This window comes from Diplotaxodon limnothrissa, linkage group LG10 (genome assembly GCF_057381915.1).
Source record: "Diplotaxodon limnothrissa isolate DT_005_m linkage group LG10, D_limnothrissa_male_GT1.1, whole genome shotgun sequence".
Taxonomy (NCBI): Eukaryota; Metazoa; Chordata; class Actinopteri; order Cichliformes; family Cichlidae; genus Diplotaxodon; species Diplotaxodon limnothrissa.
The window spans coordinates 34,725,450-34,746,297 of NC_140605.1; the positions used below are offsets into that span (position 1 = coordinate 34,725,450).

The following is a 20,848-nucleotide window of genomic DNA, read 5'->3' on the forward strand; positions in this document are numbered from 1 at the left end:
AGGAGATGATTCACATTAAACAGCCTGACATGTTTAAGGTTCACCGCAATCCAGGGCCGTATTACCCACAAGGCTTCAGGTTTCCCGGATCCTCAGGAGCCCCCAGGAGTCCTCCACATTATGAAGCGATACAGAAATCAGGGAGTTGCTGATCTTTACTGTAGCTGATGTTTTTTCCCAATAACACACCAGGAAACACAGTATGACAAAAGTACCAAACAGACGTAATTTTTTTATTTAAAAAGATACAAAACAAGTAGCGGAGCCCAAAAACTCCGAATGACTTTTTCCCATAGACGTCTACATGATCACCAACCACATGGTTTTAACTTGTCCGTCATTTGAGACGTGATGTCCTTACAGACTGGTCTGCAACCGTTTGGCAACCGCTGGTCGGTCGTGAGCGAAAAGTGTATTCCCCAACTCATCAGCGATTGCTTTGGTTGCTAGCAAGTTGCTGCAATCATCCGTGTGTCTGCAAAGCTGTGAAAAAAGCAACACAAATAGAAATGTCGAAGATTCACCTTCAAAGTGGAATTTGTGCCTTCTGACACATATCGGCGTGGTTCTGAGCCATCACTTGTACTTTGAAGGCGACCCTTCTCTGATTTGCATCGCACTATTTCAGGTTTCACCGTCACCACATCAGTAATTAGCAAAGCGTTTGCCCACAATTGGCATCTTCCATGCAAACTACAGGCAACCGAAGCAACCACAAAGACGTTTTTGTCGCAGCGTGCTCCTTGCAACCGATTTCACCAGGCATACGCTAACAACCTCCAGGAACCGTCACCAACTACTGAGGGAATACATACTTTGCCCTAATGTGTATCACCTCCAATATTGCAGACCACTCTGGAGGAATGCAGACTGACATCATGTGACAAGCCTCTAGGAGACTGGAGGTCTTTTTATGCAACCACAGTCATCGCCATCTATTGGTCTTCAGGTAGAACACGGGTTTAAGACACGTGCTTCATTTTTCCAACCTGTTCTGCTGGGCTTCACCTCAGCTTATCCGAGTGCCTGACCAATAAACTACACGGTTTCAGGCTTTAATCTGTAAATCACAATTTTGGGCTATTGTCTTCAAATTTGGACTTATTAAAACAACATTTCTTGAGTTACCGAGTGTCAGGCTAACCCTAGTTTTGAGTTATTAGATTGAAATTTAAATGTAGTGTTAAAGACGAGCTTCCATATTTCCTCCATAGATGTTAATGTTCTTCTGAGCCGCTGTAGGAACAGTGTTTGCGCTGTAAAAGGACATGCAGGCGTTTGCCCTGTGACATCATTGCAGGACATTTGCAAGTTAAGCCTGCAGCTTGTGCAGTTAAAGATTAGATGTTGTCACCTCGTTCCAGACTTAACACGCATTTCACAACTTCAAACTATTTTGTAACTAATTTCTGATATTATCAGCTGCAGAACACCGAGCATCAACTGGGATGTTTCATCATTGAAGTTTCTAACCACGAATGCAGGCGTACAATAAAGCAACAACTTATTTCTTACGACGCAGGAATTTGTTCATGTGTCACTTTTAGAACATTTAATCCCAAAATAAATTAAAAAATGGTCTCGATGAGGTCATCCAGGTAAGTCACCTGGATGAATGAAAAATAGATTTTGCTGTTGATCCTGTTTAATTTCTTGACATATCAAACACATACCCACTGTTAGCTTGTTGTAAAGAGCAGATAGCTCCGTAGGAAACATGGTGTTTATACCATATTTCTATTAATCTTATTAACACACTGATATCAGTTAAAGTTTGATGCTTAAGGCTGCGTACTTTCACTCCAGGCTTAGTCTGTTGGTTTATTGGCTTCGGTGCATTTTAGGAAACTTTCATTCATCTGATGAACTCTCTGCTCTCAGACTAAAGGCGATGTCACAGCAAGAGCAATGGGAAAACCCCACTCCCTTCTTCTGGGAAAGCATAATAAAATTATAGTTATTTGAACTAATTGCATTACTTCAGAAATTCTGTCCTTAGATACACCAACAAAATTTCCATTTTATTGAAAGTTCTTATTAATTACCAAGGGAATAAAAGCACGCCACTCATATCTGGAGGTTTGTTACATTTGACACTGAACAGGCGGCGCGCTCGAGAGGAGTGGAGTCACAGGTCACGCATCAAGCATCGCCAAACACTCACTCGGTTTTCGAGGGCTTCATAATCCACTTAACACTAATTGGGTTGGAATGGCACTCCATGTGGCGGACCCTCCACGTGAACACGAGATGGTAGCTCAAAGGTAGCTCTTGTGCTGCCTACATGTGCTAACAACATCTGCTTTCAACGGTCTCTCCTTCCAGTTTCTGCACAACATGAGGTTTGGATCAGAACGTTCTTCATTGGACTTTAAGGACTAACACGTTTATTTGAAGCTAGACAGACACTTTACTCGATTCATCTAGAGCTAACAGTTGGTTCTTTGTGAACAGAAATATTGTATCCTGAATAAGCCCCAAAAGTTGGTTTTCTAACAGTGAAACCAGAAGTGCCTTAAACTGTATTCTTTTCATGGGGTGGCTGTAGCTCAGGTGGCAGAGCAGGTCAGAGCAGGTCGGTGGTTCGATCCCAGGCTGCCTCCTGGCTGCATGCCAAATATCCTTGGGCTAACCCCATGTTTGCCTACTGGTGGTGGTCAGAGGGCCCGGTGGCGCCTGTGTCCGGCAGCCTCGCCTCTGTCAGTGCGCCCCAGGGCAGCTGTGGCTACAATGTAGCTGCCATCACCAGTGTGTGAATGTGTGTGTGAATGACTGAATGTAGTGTAAAGCGCTTTGGGGTCCTATGGACTAGATAAGCGCTATACAAATGCAGGCCATTTACCATTTACCATTTTTAATGGCCACCAGGGGGCCAACGACTTCTCGTCCTGTGGGCCGTGACGGTACTGCAGGTGTCATAGAAATTCAGTTTTAATTTACTTACAAACTACAATTACATATTTATATTAATTTATGTGAACTTGAAATGCAGGAGAAGTTTGTGTCCTAGTGACAGATGGGTCACGTTAGCCTTAACACTTTGCATATAAACTGCTAATGGGTAACATTAGCAGTTTATAGCCAACAGACTGATTTTGAATAAAATTGTCATGTAAATGCTTCACTCTCTCACACTTTGATCAGAGTGGAGGTTTGAGATCGGGATTTTCTGGTTTTGCAGCACTCCTGACTTTGGGAATCGCTGCTTTGGAGAAAAAGCTTTAACAGCTTTCTTTACGAAGTCATTGACTTCTGCAGAGTAAGACCGGTGACCTACGCAGAGGCTTCGTCACATGTGCCAAGCTGGTTTCGCCCTCAACCCCCACTGATGGTAATGACCCATACCAGCGACTGTCAGGATCAACTCCAAACAGGTTAAATACCTAGGACTCTCCTGTTTTAGAACTGAAGGAGCTCCTTGGATGAGACGTGGCATGTCTTTACAAACATAAAGAAGTCACGCTGCCTTCTTTTTCCCAAACTTTAGGACTAGCAAAGACAAACAATGTCAGATTAAACCAGTTAGCTCCTGAACATCAGCATGAACAGCAGGTGAAGGAATTCACTAGTTTAAACTTTAGTTTGAACTTGAGCAAAAAGAACACAAGAACTAATAACAGGGATTGTTTATAAAGGCCTGAATGGAAATGTAACAGCTGGCTCTTCACTTCCAGGATGCCTACATCCTCATCATCAGCGCCACCATCCATCCACCCTGAGGAAACAAAGAGCTACACAGTGTCCTAAAGCTCAATTTTAATTTCAACTTTATGTCATGCCTAGAAGGTTAAATGCAAGGAGGACGAAGAGAAGTGGAACTGGTCACCGAGCAGAAATGATTCAACTGAATCAGCACATAGCTCCGATTCTGCACAAACCACCAAACACAGAGTCACAAAAGGATGAAACAGCGAGAATCACATTTGCGTTATTGATGTCACGTGTCTCGTCTCCAGTCCTGTGATCAGTCAGTAAGATCATCGCTGAGGTAATCCAAATGTTCAGATCCGGATCGTGTAGGAGTCCGAGTGGGTGACGTATCGGACCCAACGCTGCAAGGGGCCAGGCTGGATGGGCGACAGGCGCAGGAAGCGGATCTGCAGCCCCGTGGCAGTGATCTTCGGCAGCTCGAAGCTCAGACCCACCGGACCGACCTCCAACATAGAGGCCGAGCTGAGGCTGGGGACCTCCAGCTGAAAACAGGGGGGGCAGAGGTGAGGGGTGGGGGTGCTCGTTAGTTAATAATTTATATGTTCATGTGATAACTTGTTATCTTTCACACAAACTATAGGCAGCCGAGGCTTTCAGTATCACCTCACACCTGTCTGGAGATTCGCACAAACATTCGCAAACCTCTCGGTAAATTCATTTTTGTCCCTAGCGACCGGTGGTTGCCGGGCGGTCACTACCAGCCTTTAGGCCCGTGTGAGCAGGCGTTTAGCCAGCGTGACGGAAGTAAAGCTAAACGTTTCCTCTATTAATATTTCTGTTTTCTTGGAACTTTTTAATCACATTGATGGTAATGAATCAGATTAGCGTGTTTTCACGGGACTGTGCAGTCATGTGAAAACACGCCATACTTGTTCAGGCTTTTTCCAATTGGACTGTGTTTCCTTCAATCAAAGCACAAATCTAAAACCTGAACCGTCTCTTAGGATTAGACACATCACTGCACCATCCTCCATCTTGATTTCAGTGATCACATGACCACTTTGCCTGTTGTTTGGAGGCAGGTGCCACTGAGGGAGGAGGTCCTTTCCTAAATCTCTGACCGATCAGCACGCTGTAACAGAGGGCGTGAAGCACGAAGAATAACGTGTAACTGGAACTCCCGATCGTTTTTGTCACTGCTGTGATGGCGGCCATGTTTGCGCTTCGTTTTTGTGAAGCTGCAGGAAGCGGTTGAGTGTCGCCCGTCTGTAACTACATTTATGTGTTTGAAAATTTCATTTTGACCTGCATCACAAGACTTTGTGTATTTGATTGTTAGTATGAACAAATTTCCAGACATGTGGTCACCACACACGGGGCGATCGTGGTTCAAGAGTTGAGTTCGCCTTGCAATCGGAAGGTTGCCGGTTCGAGCCCCGGCTCCGACAGTCTCGGTCGTTGTGTCCTTGGGCAAGACACCACTCCACCCTACTGGTGGTGGTCAGAGGGCCCGGTGGCGCCAGTGTCCGGCAGCCTCGCCTCTGTCCGGGCGCCCCAGGGCAGCTCTGGCTACAATGTAGCTGCCATCAGCAGTGTGTGTGACGCGCTACACAAATACAGGCCATTTACCTTGAACAGCGCTGAGAGCTGTGTCCCTCCAGCGAAGCGAGCGATCTGCCAGACGACGGCTCGGCTCTGCGGCTTCAGCTCGGCGCTCTGATCCGGGCTGCTCAGCTCCTGCGACAAACTGAGCAAACAAACAAACGTGAGCGGCTTCATTCACACCTGACAACCTGCTGCAAACCACCCCCGCCAGAGGTCAGAGGTCACCTGGCTGCTGTTACAGACATAATCTCAGTGTGCGGCGGCGAGGCGGAGAAGCTTTCAGACATGATTTGATTGGTAATCCTGACGGCAGCTTTCAGCTGATGTAACCGTCATTTTCCACAATGCTGCTCCGTCCATAACTGAACTCTGTGGTCGTTAAACTGACCTCAGCTCTCCAGTCACGGCGAGCATAACGTCCAACAGGAAGGACGCAACGTTCATCAATCACTCGCAGCTGTCGGCAGCAGTTTGTAAAGCAAGGCCTCAGATGAGACTTCATTCTGATTCAAGCAGCTCAAAGCCGTCTGGAGACCAAAATACTAATTTTGCTCTACAAGGGCCTGATATCCACTGACGAGGACGTTATGCTGCCACTCTTCTATCAAAATTTAAAACGAATGTCCTCATACGTGGATCTCATTTTCATCAAAAACAAAAGTCAGGTAATTCTTTGTTTTTACATTCATCGGGTCCCAATCAGGCCAAAGAGCAAAGAGAGATTAAAAATGCCGTGAAAGAGTTCGTGTCTTAGGAGGTTAAAGCTTTAAACTTCTGAAACATTTTTCTTAAAACTTTGTGATGAAAACTTCATCGCTGCGAGTTTGCCACATCAACACAAGCTGTACAGAAACCACCTCAGCTCACGCCTGCTGCTGGAAGATTTACGGCTGGATGGAGCGAGAAACCACGACCCCTCTGCCCCGCGGCCTGAATGCTGCCAGACTCTTCTGTGTGGAGCTTGTGGTTATTCTATGGTTCAGTGCAAGTCGGGCTCCACGGTGCTGGGCACTGAGCACCAGAGGACGTCGAGCCCTCGGGCCACCCTCTTCTGATTGTTTGCTCAGAGATCAAGGTTCTTTATTTGTCACATGCATAGTTATATAACTATGCATGTGACAAATAAAGAACCTTGATCTCTGAGCATCAGCGACCTGCTGGGATGTGTGCCGCTCTGACACAAAGCAGCAGATGCCGGTCCTGCTGATGGTTAAGGACCTGAGCCTGTGCTGGGAGACACAGCAAAGAGCTGGACTACCTGTGCACCCTCCACAGGGTCCAGGTATCACCTCCTGCTAGCAGCAGTGACACTGAGACTAGCCAAATGCAAAGTGTCCTGTCACAGCGTTCCTGTTTAGGGTTTGTCTCGTTGTTGGCCCTCTGAACCTGACTTACGATCAGTATCCCTGATGTTTCATTGACATGACGGCACAGTGATTAAAAAGCGGCCCTGTAATCCTTCTGATCAGTGGATTACAGGGATCTGATCATGTGATCTGCGCTGAGTTTGACAGGCTTTTAAGTAAATTGATGTCTTTATGATTTTACTGGTTTGGACTTCACATGACGTGAGAACCTAAACCAACACCATCCCTGCTGCCTGTACGTCACCTGTGACTGCGCAGCAGGACTGTGTCTCGAGGCCCTCCACACATCGCTGACTTTGATTTCCATGACTTTCCTTAACAAATAAGAACCGCCCCTCCTACTTTGCTAATGTTGTTTTCTATTTAAAACACTTCTAAGAAGAGCCGCGGTTTCTTCACAGGCTCGAGGAACTCTCGTCTGGCCTTAAGCTTCCTGTTCGGGCAGAACAACAACAACTGAGTCACATTGAAATCGACGCGCCGGCGCTGCGTTTACATACAGACTGATTTCCATGAGAAGCAGCAGCTGGTTTGAATGGCAGCGCCTCACCTCACGGAGCCTTTGGGGACGGGGATGGTGGCACACACGTTGATGGCGGCGCTGCAAAACAAAACAATGACGTCATCATCATCTGTCATTATCACCCGAGTGCTGCACTGACGCCTCAGCTCGGTCCTCGCTTTGCTTACAGTGATCGTAAAAAAGCTGTTAGAGCTTTTTCTCCAAAGCAGTGATTCAGTCAAAGTAGCATTATTCTGCTCGGTTCCCTCCTCAGATCACAATAATCCTTCTTTATCTTAAACAGCTGAGAAGAAAGGAAGGAGACTCCCATATCCTCAAACTCTAAAAAGACTGGATCCTACACTTCCCATCATGCCTCTGGATTGTGTGAGCCCCTGCTGACTGCTTCCCCAGATTGAACTCTCCTTTTTAATTTGGTGCGCTGGCCCTTTAAAGCGGCGTCTGGCCGACAGCAGCTGGTGTCGTTTCCAACACGTGAATCATTCAAACACACCTGCTGCACCTGCAGACGGCCTCAAGCAAACATGTCTGCTGCTTCCACCTGAAGCGCTTTCTGTGCAAATATGTGGGATGCAAACAGACCTCTTTGGTGGTAGATCGCAGCGAAGCTTCATGTACATCAGCAGCCTGCAGAGAGGAGAAACTCGTTCACACAGAACGTCCCAGAGTTAATAAAACCAGCTACAACAAAACCATGATGGTGCCGAGTAAAGCTGTGAGCTCCTGTGTGATGTTAGTGAACAAGCTGATCTCCCCAAGGTCAAAACTAAAGAAATAAAATAAACAGAGAAGTTTTAGTCACCGAAAACTGAAACACAAAGCCTGCCAGTAAACTGTGATGTGACTTTACTGCAGAAGGTTTTCTTGTACGCTGATAAAATGAAAGAGACACAGAGACAGGCTGGCAGGTCAGCAGGTTAACTTTAGGTTAACGAGCTTTAATAATCAGTTTATTCTATGCTTCAGTTTTAAGTTCAGTTACAATTTAAATACACGTTCCTGAGCTACGGAGCTAGAGTCCTATACTGCAGTTCCTCTAATGTCCACTAGAGGCTACAGCGGTGAGTGGGTCCCCACACCAGAAACAAACATGTTTACAGCCTGAAACACAAACTCTTCATTCTCTGCTCATCATTTCACACCTGTATTTTATAACTCATGTGTTTAAACTGCATTAAGGGTTAAAGTTTCCATCAGGGGCGCGTCGGTGCTTTTGGAGCATTTCTATAATAATCCTGCTGTCGGGTTGTTGGACCAACGGACCTTTCAGGAAGTCTGAGCTCCAGGTCTGGTGAAATTCTGGGATGTTAATTGGACGTTTTTTAGCATCAGTTTGCAGATGGGATGCTGCAAACTGAAGTTAGGCAGCTTTAGCTGATATGATCAACAATCATTTGCATATTATTGATCATGAAACTGAGCTCACGGCACCATTGTTCATCAGTGGAGTTATTTCACTCATTATGCAAATGTGGAGTTTATAAGGTTGGAAAGCTGCAGTCAGCTGAGACTGAAGAGTCACCAGGATGATGATGATGAACAGAATCCACTCTCTGGGATTCAATGATGGCTCAGTATTCCCCCTCTTATCCAAATACAGTCACATGGTTACGGTGTGACAGTCAGCACTGCACAGCCCTGTTGGGTAAATCTGCTGTCAGCCTGATGATGGACAGTTTTGTGCTCACAGCTCTCACACTGAGGCTGCAGTTGTTACTATAAAGCAGGGGCCGGCAACCCTGGGTTAACTGATGGCACAACCATAGCTGGACTGGCCCGATGGTGATTTTTTTTTTTTTTTTGGTAACAGTATAAACAATGAGAGGTGGTGGATTGGTCAGGATCTGGTCAACATGTAAAAATAAGTCAGTTGTTTGGTGGTGGCATCACGGAGCTTCCACAGAGGCCAGCAGGTGGATGAGAGGAAGGGGAGGCAGGAGCAGAGACCTGAAGCGGCCGCTGGTCCGAGTGTCAGGTGAACTGAACTTCAGGTAAGAAGTTATGACCTGCTGTCTCTGGGTCAGATATAAACTAAGTTTACATGGAGTTTATTTTCGTTATGCTGACTTTTTACAGTCAGTTGCAATAACTCGTACTGCTACTAGCTAGCATGACGGAGTTTCTATACAGGTGGGTGGTGCTATGACGTTACTGATAGTGAACTTTATTTTATTCCTAAGGTCAGTTAGTAGAGTTTCCAACCGTCCCGTAAAAAGACAGAATCGTCTCGTATTCAGAGAAAATATTACACGTTTCGTGTTGAGGTGGAAAGGAACCGTTTGTGCCGGACTTCAGCTCGAATGGAAAAAGACACAAAGCTGGAGTTACTCTGTCTTTGCTGCACAGCTGCCTCTCCTCTCACTCTCTCTTCTGTTTCTACTTCAATCATGAAACTGATCAATGATCAGCTGATCGGCTTTTCTCTCTGCGCCACAAACAGGAAACCAGCTGATGTCGCGCTAAACAACAGCAGCACGTTGATCAGCTGTTGTTAGAATTTATTTAATATTAATTTCTAGTATCAGCTGATGTTTGCTGGAGCCACAGCTGTAAAGCTGCTGGTCATGATGTCGGTTTGGATATGTGGTGAGAGGGAAACATGAAACCAGGAGATGTCCTTACTGAATCATCAGAGCTGAACAGGTGATGGAGAAACAGGTTTACCTTTTAGGTGACATGGATGAGTTGAAGTTATGAAGTGTTTCTGAGAGACAAATAACACCAGGATCCTTGTCTGTGCAGGGGCGGGTCTAGCAAAGTGTTGCCAGGGGGGCAGGCAGGGCATTAACAGGGAGAGGGGGGCACAAAGACATACTTTCTTATTCTCATTTAAAATGTCTCGCTTTTAACAAATAATTATCTGAATCTTACAACCAAAGTTTTTATCTGACGTAAAATGTATAGAAATCATACATATACCAACAAGACTGTGCATCACTGTCACCACAGCGTTGGCTTTCATTCAAAGCTTTCACCTGCTGGACGTCACTACCTGACAGGTTTACCTGTCTTCAGAACATTGCAGAGGCCTTACTGACAGTGTTTGGCTCTACATGTCTGTGTGAGCAGGTTTTCTCTCACATGAGTCCTCAGGCAGCCTCTGAATGCTGGACACTCGGAGACCAGAGATCACAGTAACATGTGTGTCTCTGTATCAACAAACATATTGGCCCAGTTTACTTTTCTTATCACTGTTGTGAGGAGGCCATAAACAGCATTTGTATTTTCTGTTGTTCAGTTCATTTGCTGTTATGGATAAAAAGTCTTTTTTTGTTTCAAAGTAGCTGATAACTATTCGCTGACAGCTGCCAACATCTGAACAAATATAATTCTGTAAAGTTGATCTATATAGTGTGTAACTGTTACTATAGAGCGTTATTAAATTTATTGATAATGCAGTCATATGGCACACTGACCTCTGAGGAAACTTTAGATGGCACTCATCATCAGAAAGGTTGCCGACCTGCTATAAAGGATGAAGCTGGCGGCCGCAGCCACAGGAATAGAAGGCGAGCTGCACTAAAGCAGCAGGAAACGATGGAAGAAAGCCTGTTAACAGGGTGTAGGCTGAAAACTGCTGGAGCAGCCTGCTTCCTGTTTTCCAGCACGTTTTTCCCTTTATGGCTGATAAATGTCAGTTTGAGCTCAGGGAAGCCTGGAGTGAACAAACGGGTGAAGAATCAGGCGAATATACCTGAAAGGGGGCGCCGGAGCTCACCCTTTCACAGATCAAACCTCACCTGCCTGCAGGAGGTGAAACACCTGCTCAGACTGTCTGCCCTCTGCTGGCACAACTGTGCAACCACAACCCTCACCCTGCAACCAGCTGCTGAGTGAGCGATGTGTCCGTCACTCAGCATTCACCTGTTTCATGTTGGCATAGTATTCGTTTAACTTACAGGTTTTATGAGAATCGTTTAAGGAGGCCACGCCACATTTTAACTGGGGAGTCTGAGGAGACAGTGCACCGCTGGAGCCTCTGCTGGACGTTAGAGGAACTGCAGGTTTCTGAACCTCATGTAGTTTGTGTCGATGTGTCTGAAGGTCCTACCTTCCTCCGTTGTCTCTCTCGATGGTGGGGAAGAGTCGGAAAGGAAGCGCAGACGGCAGGTCGTCGCTGAGCTGGTACTGCATCACAGTTTGCTGCAAGAGGAGGAGATGAAGAGCATGAGGAGCAGTCGAGAAACAAACTGCACACGCTCAGAGTTCAGTCTGATTTGATGATGTGAGTGAAACGTTTCAGTGTGTTACAGAAACCAGAGCGCGCTGCTGACGTAACCCTGAAACTACAACAGGTGAGTGCTCAGGCAGCGCCTTCATGCTGACTCTGATGGTGCTGAGGAGCAAGCTCTCTTCCTGCAGGCAAAGCTGTCGCTTCCTGTTAAAAGGGAGTTTTTCCTTCCCACTGTCGCCAAAGTGCTTGTTCATAGGGGTTCATATGATTGTTGGGTTTCTCTGTATGTAATACTGTAGGATTAGGATCACCTCTCCCTGGCTGGGACACAGTCGGAGGATCCGATGGCTGTCAAACTCATCCAGCCGCACCGCCTGGTGAAAGCTGCACTCGTCGACCCGAACGGCGGCTCCGTAACCTGAACAGGAACAAACACGGCAGGTCACACACACCCTTCATTTTAACCTGCACATCCTCTCGCCTTAGTGATGGGAGTCCATCCAGATGTGGATCCAACATCATGACCCACAAAAAAACTGGGTCACGATGTTGTCTGAAAAACATCACCGACTAATCTGAATCCAGACTTTTCAGGATTCGGGGACTCCCAGAGTCTCCCGACTTCCTGCTCAGATCCGCTCCAACATTTTCAGTCATAACCATAAACTGACGCCAGCCGCAGTCCGGACTCTTTAACCAGCCCCGCTCAGTACGTGCCGACTTTCAAACCTTTAAATCCACCGTGAAGCTAATAAGCAAATAAATACCAAAATAAAGACACATGCATCTGTGAAAAGCAACGACACAAACAGCAGCAGGAAATGAAGCCGTGCTGTTTTTAATAACACCGACAGGATGAAGCACGTTTAACGCTGCTCTGTGTTTATGAGGACGGACATCGTGCACGGCTCACTTTGTCTTTCTACTCACACTTCACTTTGATTTGATCGCTGAACAAAAACACGGCTGCAACATTTCAGCATGAAAGGTGTATTACAGTTCGTGTGAATCAGGTCAGAAACACAAATAACTATGAAAGTCTGACCCGGGTGCTGATAATCACTGATCACACCACTGAGTGTGATCACCTCTGTAAGGTCAGTTTGCTGGTCTGCAGCATTAGACCGTCCTGTCAGGACTTCACCCCGAGCTCAGAGCGTGTAATGCTCAGAGAAACTGCTCAGGCCTCAGTTAGCATGCTAACAGTCAACGATCACGACAGATTGTAAGGGCTGTAGGAGAAATCCTCTTCTCTGTAAAAAGAACACAGCGCCATAGATTAGATGAACTCTGCATACCAGAGTGTTCGAGTCACATGTGAGGCCATCAGTCCCACAGATAAAGCTTGGACCAAACTGGGTCGTCAACAGGACAATGATCCCAAGTACAGCAGCAAATCTCCAACAGAACAGCTGAAAAATAAACCAATCAAGCTGCAATGGTCCAGTCAAAGTCCAGACCTGAGAGAGCTTTGCATGAACGAACAACTAGAATACAGAGTGGACCAAAACCGCCCCACAGTGATGTGAGAGCCTGATACAGTCACACAGAAAACCGTCACTGCAAAGTAATGCTGCTTAAGGAGGTTATAGTTGCTGCTGACTCAGTTCTTACAGAACTGCAAACAATAGTGAAAAACTTTGAAAGCAAATTACTTGTCACTTAGAAGTGTGGCAGCACTGCTCTTCTTCATGGGCAGCACTGTTGGCGCACAGCACGAAGGTCCTGAGTTCAATTCCACCATCATGCTGGGGTCTTTCTGTGTAGTTTGAATGAATGTGGGAGTGAATGTGAGCGACCCTGAGAAGCGGATGGCTGCTCTTCTTCATATCTAAGTAATATCAGTTAAATCCTGTTTCTGTGCAGACGACACAGTTGTCTGTTGTTTATCCCCTTCACTGGTACAAACTCACATCCCTGCAGTCCATCTTTGTCTGGTTCTTTCTTCTTCGCAGGTTAGAATAGTTTTAATGTCAAATCTGTAGGCCGGGCTTATAGCAGCCTTTCTTCTGCCTGTTCACTACTGAACACAGATCGTGGACTTCATATGTGCTGCATCCTGACCAACTGTACAACAGTCTGGTACGGGAACTGCTCTGCGTTGCAGAGGGTCATGAAAACTGCCCAGCGCATCGCCGGAGCACCACTTCCTGCCATAAAGGACATCTACAGGAAGCGGTGTCTGAAAAGGGCTGGGAAAATCATCAAAGACCCCAGTCACCCATCACATGGACTCTTCACCCTCCTGCCCTCTGGGAGGCGCTACAGGAGCCTCCGGACTAAGACCACCAGGTACCGGAACAGCTTCTTCCCCACAGCTGTCAGACTCCTGAACTCTGCCTCCTGACATCTGACCCACGTTAAACTCATGGACTGAACATACACACACCCACAATGGACAACTGTACCCTCAAATACACAATAATAACATGGACTGAACCACCACTCACAACCACTAGCACTTTATATAGCCTCTGTAGAAACTATCTACACCCTCACTTATCTTAACTGCACTACTGTATAGCTCTGTGTAAATAATCATTCTGTACATTCGATAATCTTTAATCCTACAACTGTTTACAACTTGCATAGTTCCCATTTCTGTATAGCTGTATATCCCAGATTCTGTAAAGTTATTTATTTCATATTCTGTATAGTTTTTCATATTTATATCCTGTTCATATCCTGTACATAGCTTGTACTCACTACAGCCTGTACATACTTATAGTTATAGAATATTCACAACATACTTCATACCGTGTACATTATAACATACCATAATAGACCCATTTCTGTAATATACTCACATATCTATATTATTGCTAATATATATTGTAATATATCTATATCACTAAAGCACTTCTGGATGGATGCAAACTGCATTTCGTTGCCCTGTACCTGTGCATGTGCAATGACAATAAAGTTGAATTCTATTCTATTCTATTCTATTCTATTTACTCTGTGATGACAACATAACATAAATACAATAAACTAATGAAAGGCTGCGATGTGATTGTGCGTTTTTACCTCTGAGCTGAGACTTGCCGATGCTGAACTCTTCGTTCAGTCCGATTCGCATCTCTGTTAAAGAGACGGCACAGACACACCAAACTGAGACGAGAAGATGACATCGCTTCAGATTTTAGAGACAAAGAAACAAATCACAAGTATTAACGTATAAGACGTTTATTTTGATATTGTAATGCACATTTTTGTTGTACTGGTTCACTCGGTGCTGCTGGATTAGTTTAATTCAGATATGAGGAGAGCTAAACAAGGAAATAAACGAAAACTTCTCTTTAGAAGATACTGGGGGGGAGTCGAACTTCTGTGTAGGGAGCGAACAGCAGCATTCATGAAGCAGATGGTTCCTGACTGGGTCGCGGTTCTGCTGGACGAGAACATGAACCTGGACTGTTCACGTTCAGGTTAAGTTAGCAGTGTTGTCGTTGCTGTCATGCTGTGATGTCTTTACTGCTGCTGAGTGTGACGATTAGCTGCGACTGAGGAAACCTGACCTGTGCTCAAAGTTCAACGTTTACCTTTATTGGCTCATTATGACGCGTTTGTTCACATTATAATAATAAACACAACAACAAAAAGTGCATCAACACCAGTCAGAATAAACGAGACGCAGCCTTTTCTCATTGGACTGGCTGCTGCGTGCGCCACCTATGACATCATCAACCTTAATGACAGCTGTGTTTGATTGGCTGTGCGTTTCTCTGTTTGATGGGAAGTTGCTGGTACGACTTCACATCTCAGCAAAACTGAAGACTGATTGTTTCCTCTCGTTTAAACGAGTAAAATCGGTCGCCAGGAACTGAGTCGACGGCGAGCATCAACTGACTTTAAATCCTCCAACTCACTGGAGGACATACGATGCTTCATCTTTTCTTTACCACTGCTGATCCTTGGAAATCCAGTTTCAGTGCATCCACTCAGACACATCTGACAACGGATGTGTCTGAGTGGACGGGACCAGCTGACTGAACCCTCCATAGACACCACCTGGTGGCTCGCTGAACCTCTTTTTGAGCTGTCTCACCTGAGCAGCTCGGCATGTAGCACTTCACTCTGATCTCGCCCTCCACATCTGCCTTCATCAGAAGTCCCTGCAGCACAAACCCAACAGCTCTGCACAAAGTTCTCTGTTTTGGTTGATTCACCTCAGAAATCTTTTGTAATTAAATGTTTTTGACACTAACACATTCCTCAGAGTATTCAGTCTTATTTGTTGCGAGTCTGAAACTGAACCACAAACACTTTTGGCCATTTTTAAGCTTTTCGGGTGTGACTGTTCTTCTCACGCTGATGTTACTCACGTTGGAGCCGATGACGACCGTCATCCTCTCAATCACGTCCACAAATATCTCGCTCTTCCCTCCCTGGAAAACACACACAGACCAGATGATCAGAAGCCAGGACATGAAAAGTTCTGTTTTTTTCCAGGAAGTTTTCAGTCCAGCTGGGACCAGACTATTTACTGAAATCTGACAGTCAGTTTCAAACCTCCAAACCTGCTTGTAAAACGGAGCAAATCCGTTCCCATAAAAACGGACCTAACTGAACTTTTACTAACTCATATCTCGGTGAACGACGACTGCCTCACCCTCGGCTTTAGGCGTTCTGAATGTTGATTTAACCTTCGTCTTAAACTAATCAGCTCATCTTCTTGGAAAAATGAAAGAATATCAACATTTTTACACCAGAAACAAAAACATGTATATGAATATAGATCGCCTTCATTTTTTGAGGCTTGTTTATCTAAAAGATAAAAGCCCACTCCAGGGCAACGAGCCCACAGATCATCCACAGACTTGAAACGAGAGCAGCTTGTTCTTCACTCGTCTGTCAGGCTGTCGGCGTCCTCTCGCTCAGGTGTTCCCCTCCCACAGGTGTGCGGGTTTTACCTGCTCTCTGCTGGACTGGATTGGTCTGGTGGCTGCAGAGCTTGGAGCCACTTTGCTTTGCTGCGTCTCTGCTCCAAACTGCAACGACAGCAAACAAAGAAAAACAAGGTAAACAACGCGGTGAATGCAGACTGTCAGCTGACTGCAGAATGAACACTAAAAATAAAAATCCATTAAAGCTCCACGAAGGCTCTGAGGTCTTTGTTCCAGCACAGTTAGCTCTCAAAGGCAAAAACAGACAAGTGTTTCCCCTAAAACAGTAAACTTTACAGCGGGCCTGTCTGCCAGCTGCTTTGCAACCCGCCTCCACCCCAAATACCCTCAGTTTCTCCTGGTGTCTGATCATCGCTGCTGCCACTGCTCAGTAAATCTTGGTGATGTGATGCTCCTGCTCTCAAATAAACTCTCTTTTCTAAAATAAAGGTGAAGACGATAAATCAAACTTGCCTTCTTGAGGCAGACGAGCACAACCTTACTAACTCACAGAGCTGCTAACAGTCAAACAGACTGAAGACAAGACATAATTAACTTTTACAGCCCAGTTTACTATCGGCACAGACGCGTTCCCTGGATGTTTAACAAAAACCAGACACAGGGGCTGATGGGAAACCAGGAGTGCTCAGAAACATAAAACAACAAGAAAAACTTGTATTCAGCAGCAGAGCTAATAAGAGTCGTGCACTGAGGAGGTCAAACCCGTCTTCCCGTAACGTCCAGCCCTGGGTGCACGGACTTAAGGTCACAGATTTGAGGAGGAGCCCAGCGCTGACAGAGTAATCCGTCCTTAAAGCCTCAAAATTTGGAGGAAGAAAACAAAACAGGCAGTTGTGTCGAGACATTATGGAACCAAGAAGACCGACCTTAAAAACATGGCTCAGATTATTTTCTTCGGCAGGTTAGACGACTCTAACATCGTCTGCAGTTCAGCCAGAGCCTCATTAAGACCAGACAGCTGGAGGAAATTACATCCATCCGTGTGTCTAAGGACAGATTTACAAAGCACGAACGGACCTCGGCTCACATATTTGTTTTCTGCTGCCTTAGAAAAAAAGCCCAAAGCCTCTGACTGTGAAGCAAACGTCCTGAACACCTGATTCAGCCGAAACTCCTGTTTTTAATCCTGTTGCTATGACAGTTCTTATTCCTCTGGGCCAAATCACCTTGAATGATCTGAAAACAAAAATGTGACTTTGATGCCTCCTGAGGACAGATGGCTGCGGTTCCCCTCGAAGCTAATGTCAAGAAAACAAAGCAAGCAAGCGAGGCGGTGCTACCGTACCAGGCCGACATTGCTGAGGTCAAACAGGCTGAACGGCCTGGAGGTGACGGCTTCGGTCTGGATGAAGTTCTTCAGGACGTCAGAGGAAGTCGTCTGGATGTAACCGTAGTCCTGACAGACAGAAGGAGAGGACGGTGTTTACACGAGCAGAGGTTCATCAAACGAAAATGTGACTAAAGCTGCGTTCACACTGCAGGCGAAAGCGCATCAAAGCCGATTTTTTGACCCTCTGCGACCATCTATCCGATCATGGTATGACAGTGTGAACGACACAAATCCGATATTTTCAAATCCGATCTGGGTCACTTTCGTATGTGGTACTGAATCGATACATATCTGATGTTTCAGAAAGCGACTGCTGTTTGACGGTCACGTCGCATTAAATGCGTCTTTTACGTCACTGACACAAGACAGACGCCGATTATCAGCGCCAGAGAAGACATCGCGAACGCTTCCTGACCATCCAATGTAGATGTCAGTGAAACTGTTGGGAAGACAACGTTGGAGAAACGTGAACATTTTATTTGTACTGTATAATCTGCAGCTATCCTTTGAAGCAGCGCTCCTCTAAAACAGCAATAAGGATCATTATTAGGTTATTTACATTATTATGTAAATAACAAAATAACTTAAAGCAAAAACTGGGAAACGTGAAGTCCGAACTCTTTATATTAAGGCCATCAGTCACACATGCTGTTGGTCTGGGTCTAAACAGAGCGCGTTGTGTGTGACGTCTTCTTTTGCGCATGCGGCGCTTTGAGCGTTCACACTAGAGCGCGTTTGCTGTCGCATTTTATTTGTAGTGTGAACGAGCAGACAAAAAAATCTGAATTGAGCAGAGTGAGCGTAGCCTAAATGCTTGTTTCCCTCTAAGAGAGATGGAGCAGGAGGTGCTAAATCTGCACTACAGAAGAGGAAAACATGCTGCTCCACCCACAGCTCATGTTTTTACCTCTTCGCTGTAAACCTGAGCGATAACGAGCTCCACACTGCTTCCACACCAACGGGAAAACTTTCATATAAGTTTGTCCGATGTGAAAAACGACTTTGGATAATTGGAAGAAAATTCATGGGAAATTAATGAGATCATGAACTCATCAGTGAAGCATTAACAGAGGTCACAGAAAAAGTGCGATACGTTCATTTTCACAAAGACTTCTTCACAATCAGACCAGAGTCTTCCCCAGGTGGATATCTGTAAGAGTGCAGGTTTGAGGCTACGTCCTTCTTTACATATATTAAAACTTTACAGCACCACCTGTAGCCAAAAGGGTGGCAGCACGGAGACTCACCACGATCTCGTCCAGCAGCTCGTAGATGAGGGCGAAGTTCATCTGCACCGACTTCTCTGATAGGCTGCCGCAGTAATCTTTAACCAGAGCTGCTAACCTGCAACAAAGAGCATGCTCAGTCAGCTCAGGAGCTGTAACACCATCAGGTGCAGAGCCTCAAACTGTCTGAGGTCACAGCCATCCTCAAACACAAGCAGTCAGCTTACGGATGACCTCATACCTGTTGAGAAACTCGGTAATGGTGAACGGCGAGGAGCCCGCCGTGGTCGTGGCGACCCAGTACAGTCCTCCCTGCCTGATGTGGACGAAGTAAATATCCTTATGATTCTGCAGGAAAACAAAAGATGTTTAACCAGACATGAGGAGAAAATAACTGGCATTATAATCAAACATAATGACTCCTTCTTCTGAAATCTGAGAACAAGCTGCTCATTGTTGGTTTAAATGTTTTTAATTATGAGCTGACTGGACAAAGTCCGGACAGAGAGCAGATGTTGCTGCATTGCAACAGCTTTTGCAGCTGGAACGCTGACCACGTCATGGAAACACATAAAATGAACCAAAACAGACACCAGAACATCATGTGGAGTCCGAGTCACTCACACGGACCAATAATCTAACTGCTGTCAGGTTAACTGTTCTAACAAACCCTTCAAAAAGTCTGAGCTCCACTTTGTGTGTTTGGATGGTCCTGAGCATTAATCAGCAGGTATGCGTGTCTCAATAAAAAGAAGCCATAATTTATTTACCATGACGACCGGAGGCTGGTCTCCGGTCAGCGCCGTGACCTTCTCGTAGAAAATACTGACAATGTCGTTACCAGCTCCTCCACGGACTGGTGGGTCAGGTCAAGGTTGATGTTTACACACAAAATAAATAAAGCACATTTTCAGATTCAGAATTGTCCCCATACAGCCGACAGTATGGAGGTCCGGCACTGCCGAAATATATTTACAATTCAAGTTTACTTAATGGGGGACTAATACAGTTATTCATACAGCTTTCATTTGTCCTGAGCTGTTTCCAGCTGTGGGAACAGAAGGATACAGTCTTTATAAATGAGATGGTCCCCCTTCGAGGACAAGATGAAGACCTGAGAGATCATCCTGCTGAGAGACACACAGGAGAAATGAGAAAATAATAATCGTCTTTATTTACTTATATGAATTAATTATGTTGCAAACAAAAAGTGACAGAACTCGGTAACTAAATAAAAACACTGAAAAGGAGATAAAATCAAGTACAATCAGGAAAAAGTTGTTTGTTTTTTAAAGAGGAGACTTTAAGTACCTGAGGCCACGATTTGATTTCCTCAGGCAGATCGAAGCCTCAGAGCTCCTCATGCAAACACCCAGGTGACAATAAAATATTTCGTCCTTAATCAGCTCTAATGATTCTTATGCCGAATTTGATTTTAGAACCAAAATAATCCGAGAAACCCTTAAATGTGATTTTAATGCGTGCATGTGCTAGAAGAAGTGAAAGAATATTTTAAAATGACGGAAACTGTAAGCGACCTCAGTCTAAAGCCATTAGCATGCGGAAATTAGCTTTTCACGCTCATTTTGTAAAGCTGAGGTTAATAGCAGTTACTGATTTACTCACCCACAGATGGCCTCCGGGGAAACAGATGTAAAAATAAATAAATAAATAAAAAAGTAAAAAGGTTTCTTTTAACCCTTTTTTTTTAATCCCTAGGAAGCCATGACTGGCAAGGAAAGCTAATTTACTGATCGTAACTGGGAACTCGAGTGAGCTAACCCAGCATTTATTAACTCAAAACGGCAAAAATAAGATGTTAAAAGGTGAAATTAAAATTTAAAAAAGTTCGTTTGTAAGCTAGATCCCGGCTATCCGGGTAGTTGACACACACACACCACAAGAGCATCTCAGTTGACAGGTTAGTGTTTACAAACCGCGTCATCACCTCGCAATTAGCGCACAGCGCCGCCAGCAGTGCGGGAGGATAATTTAAGTTAAAATATTTAGAAATGTAACCCCATAAATAGCCTTTATAGCTACATCGTCTTTCTATCAATATCAA

General features: G+C 45.2%; 1 protein-coding gene across 2 annotated transcripts; it reads right to left on the reverse strand.

The window, feature by feature from the left end:
- Positions 1 to 225: 225 nt before the first annotated feature.
- On the reverse strand, positions 226 to 20,702 carry ap4m1 (adaptor related protein complex 4 subunit mu 1). 2 transcript variants are annotated; one of them, XM_085364749.1, is made up of 16 exons: positions 20,410 to 20,702; positions 19,852 to 19,910; positions 19,554 to 19,639; positions 19,025 to 19,131; positions 18,805 to 18,901; positions 17,513 to 17,623; positions 16,234 to 16,311; positions 15,646 to 15,708; positions 15,369 to 15,435; positions 14,348 to 14,401; positions 11,632 to 11,738; positions 11,198 to 11,289; positions 7,729 to 7,773; positions 7,174 to 7,224; positions 5,281 to 5,398; positions 226 to 4,193 (listed from the first exon to the last, which is right to left on the reverse strand). In XM_085364749.1, exons 2-16 carry the CDS (start codon positions 19,907 to 19,909, stop codon positions 4,002 to 4,004), a joined length of 1,326 nt encoding a protein of 441 aa, XP_085220875.1. In that variant the 5' UTR covers position 19,910; positions 20,410 to 20,702; the 3' UTR covers positions 226 to 4,001. The 2 variants fall into 2 exon arrangements, with proteins under 2 accessions (XP_085220875.1, XP_085220874.1); XM_085364748.1 differs by having other exon boundaries at positions 19,852 to 19,913.
- Positions 20,703 to 20,848: the final 146 nt, after the last annotated feature.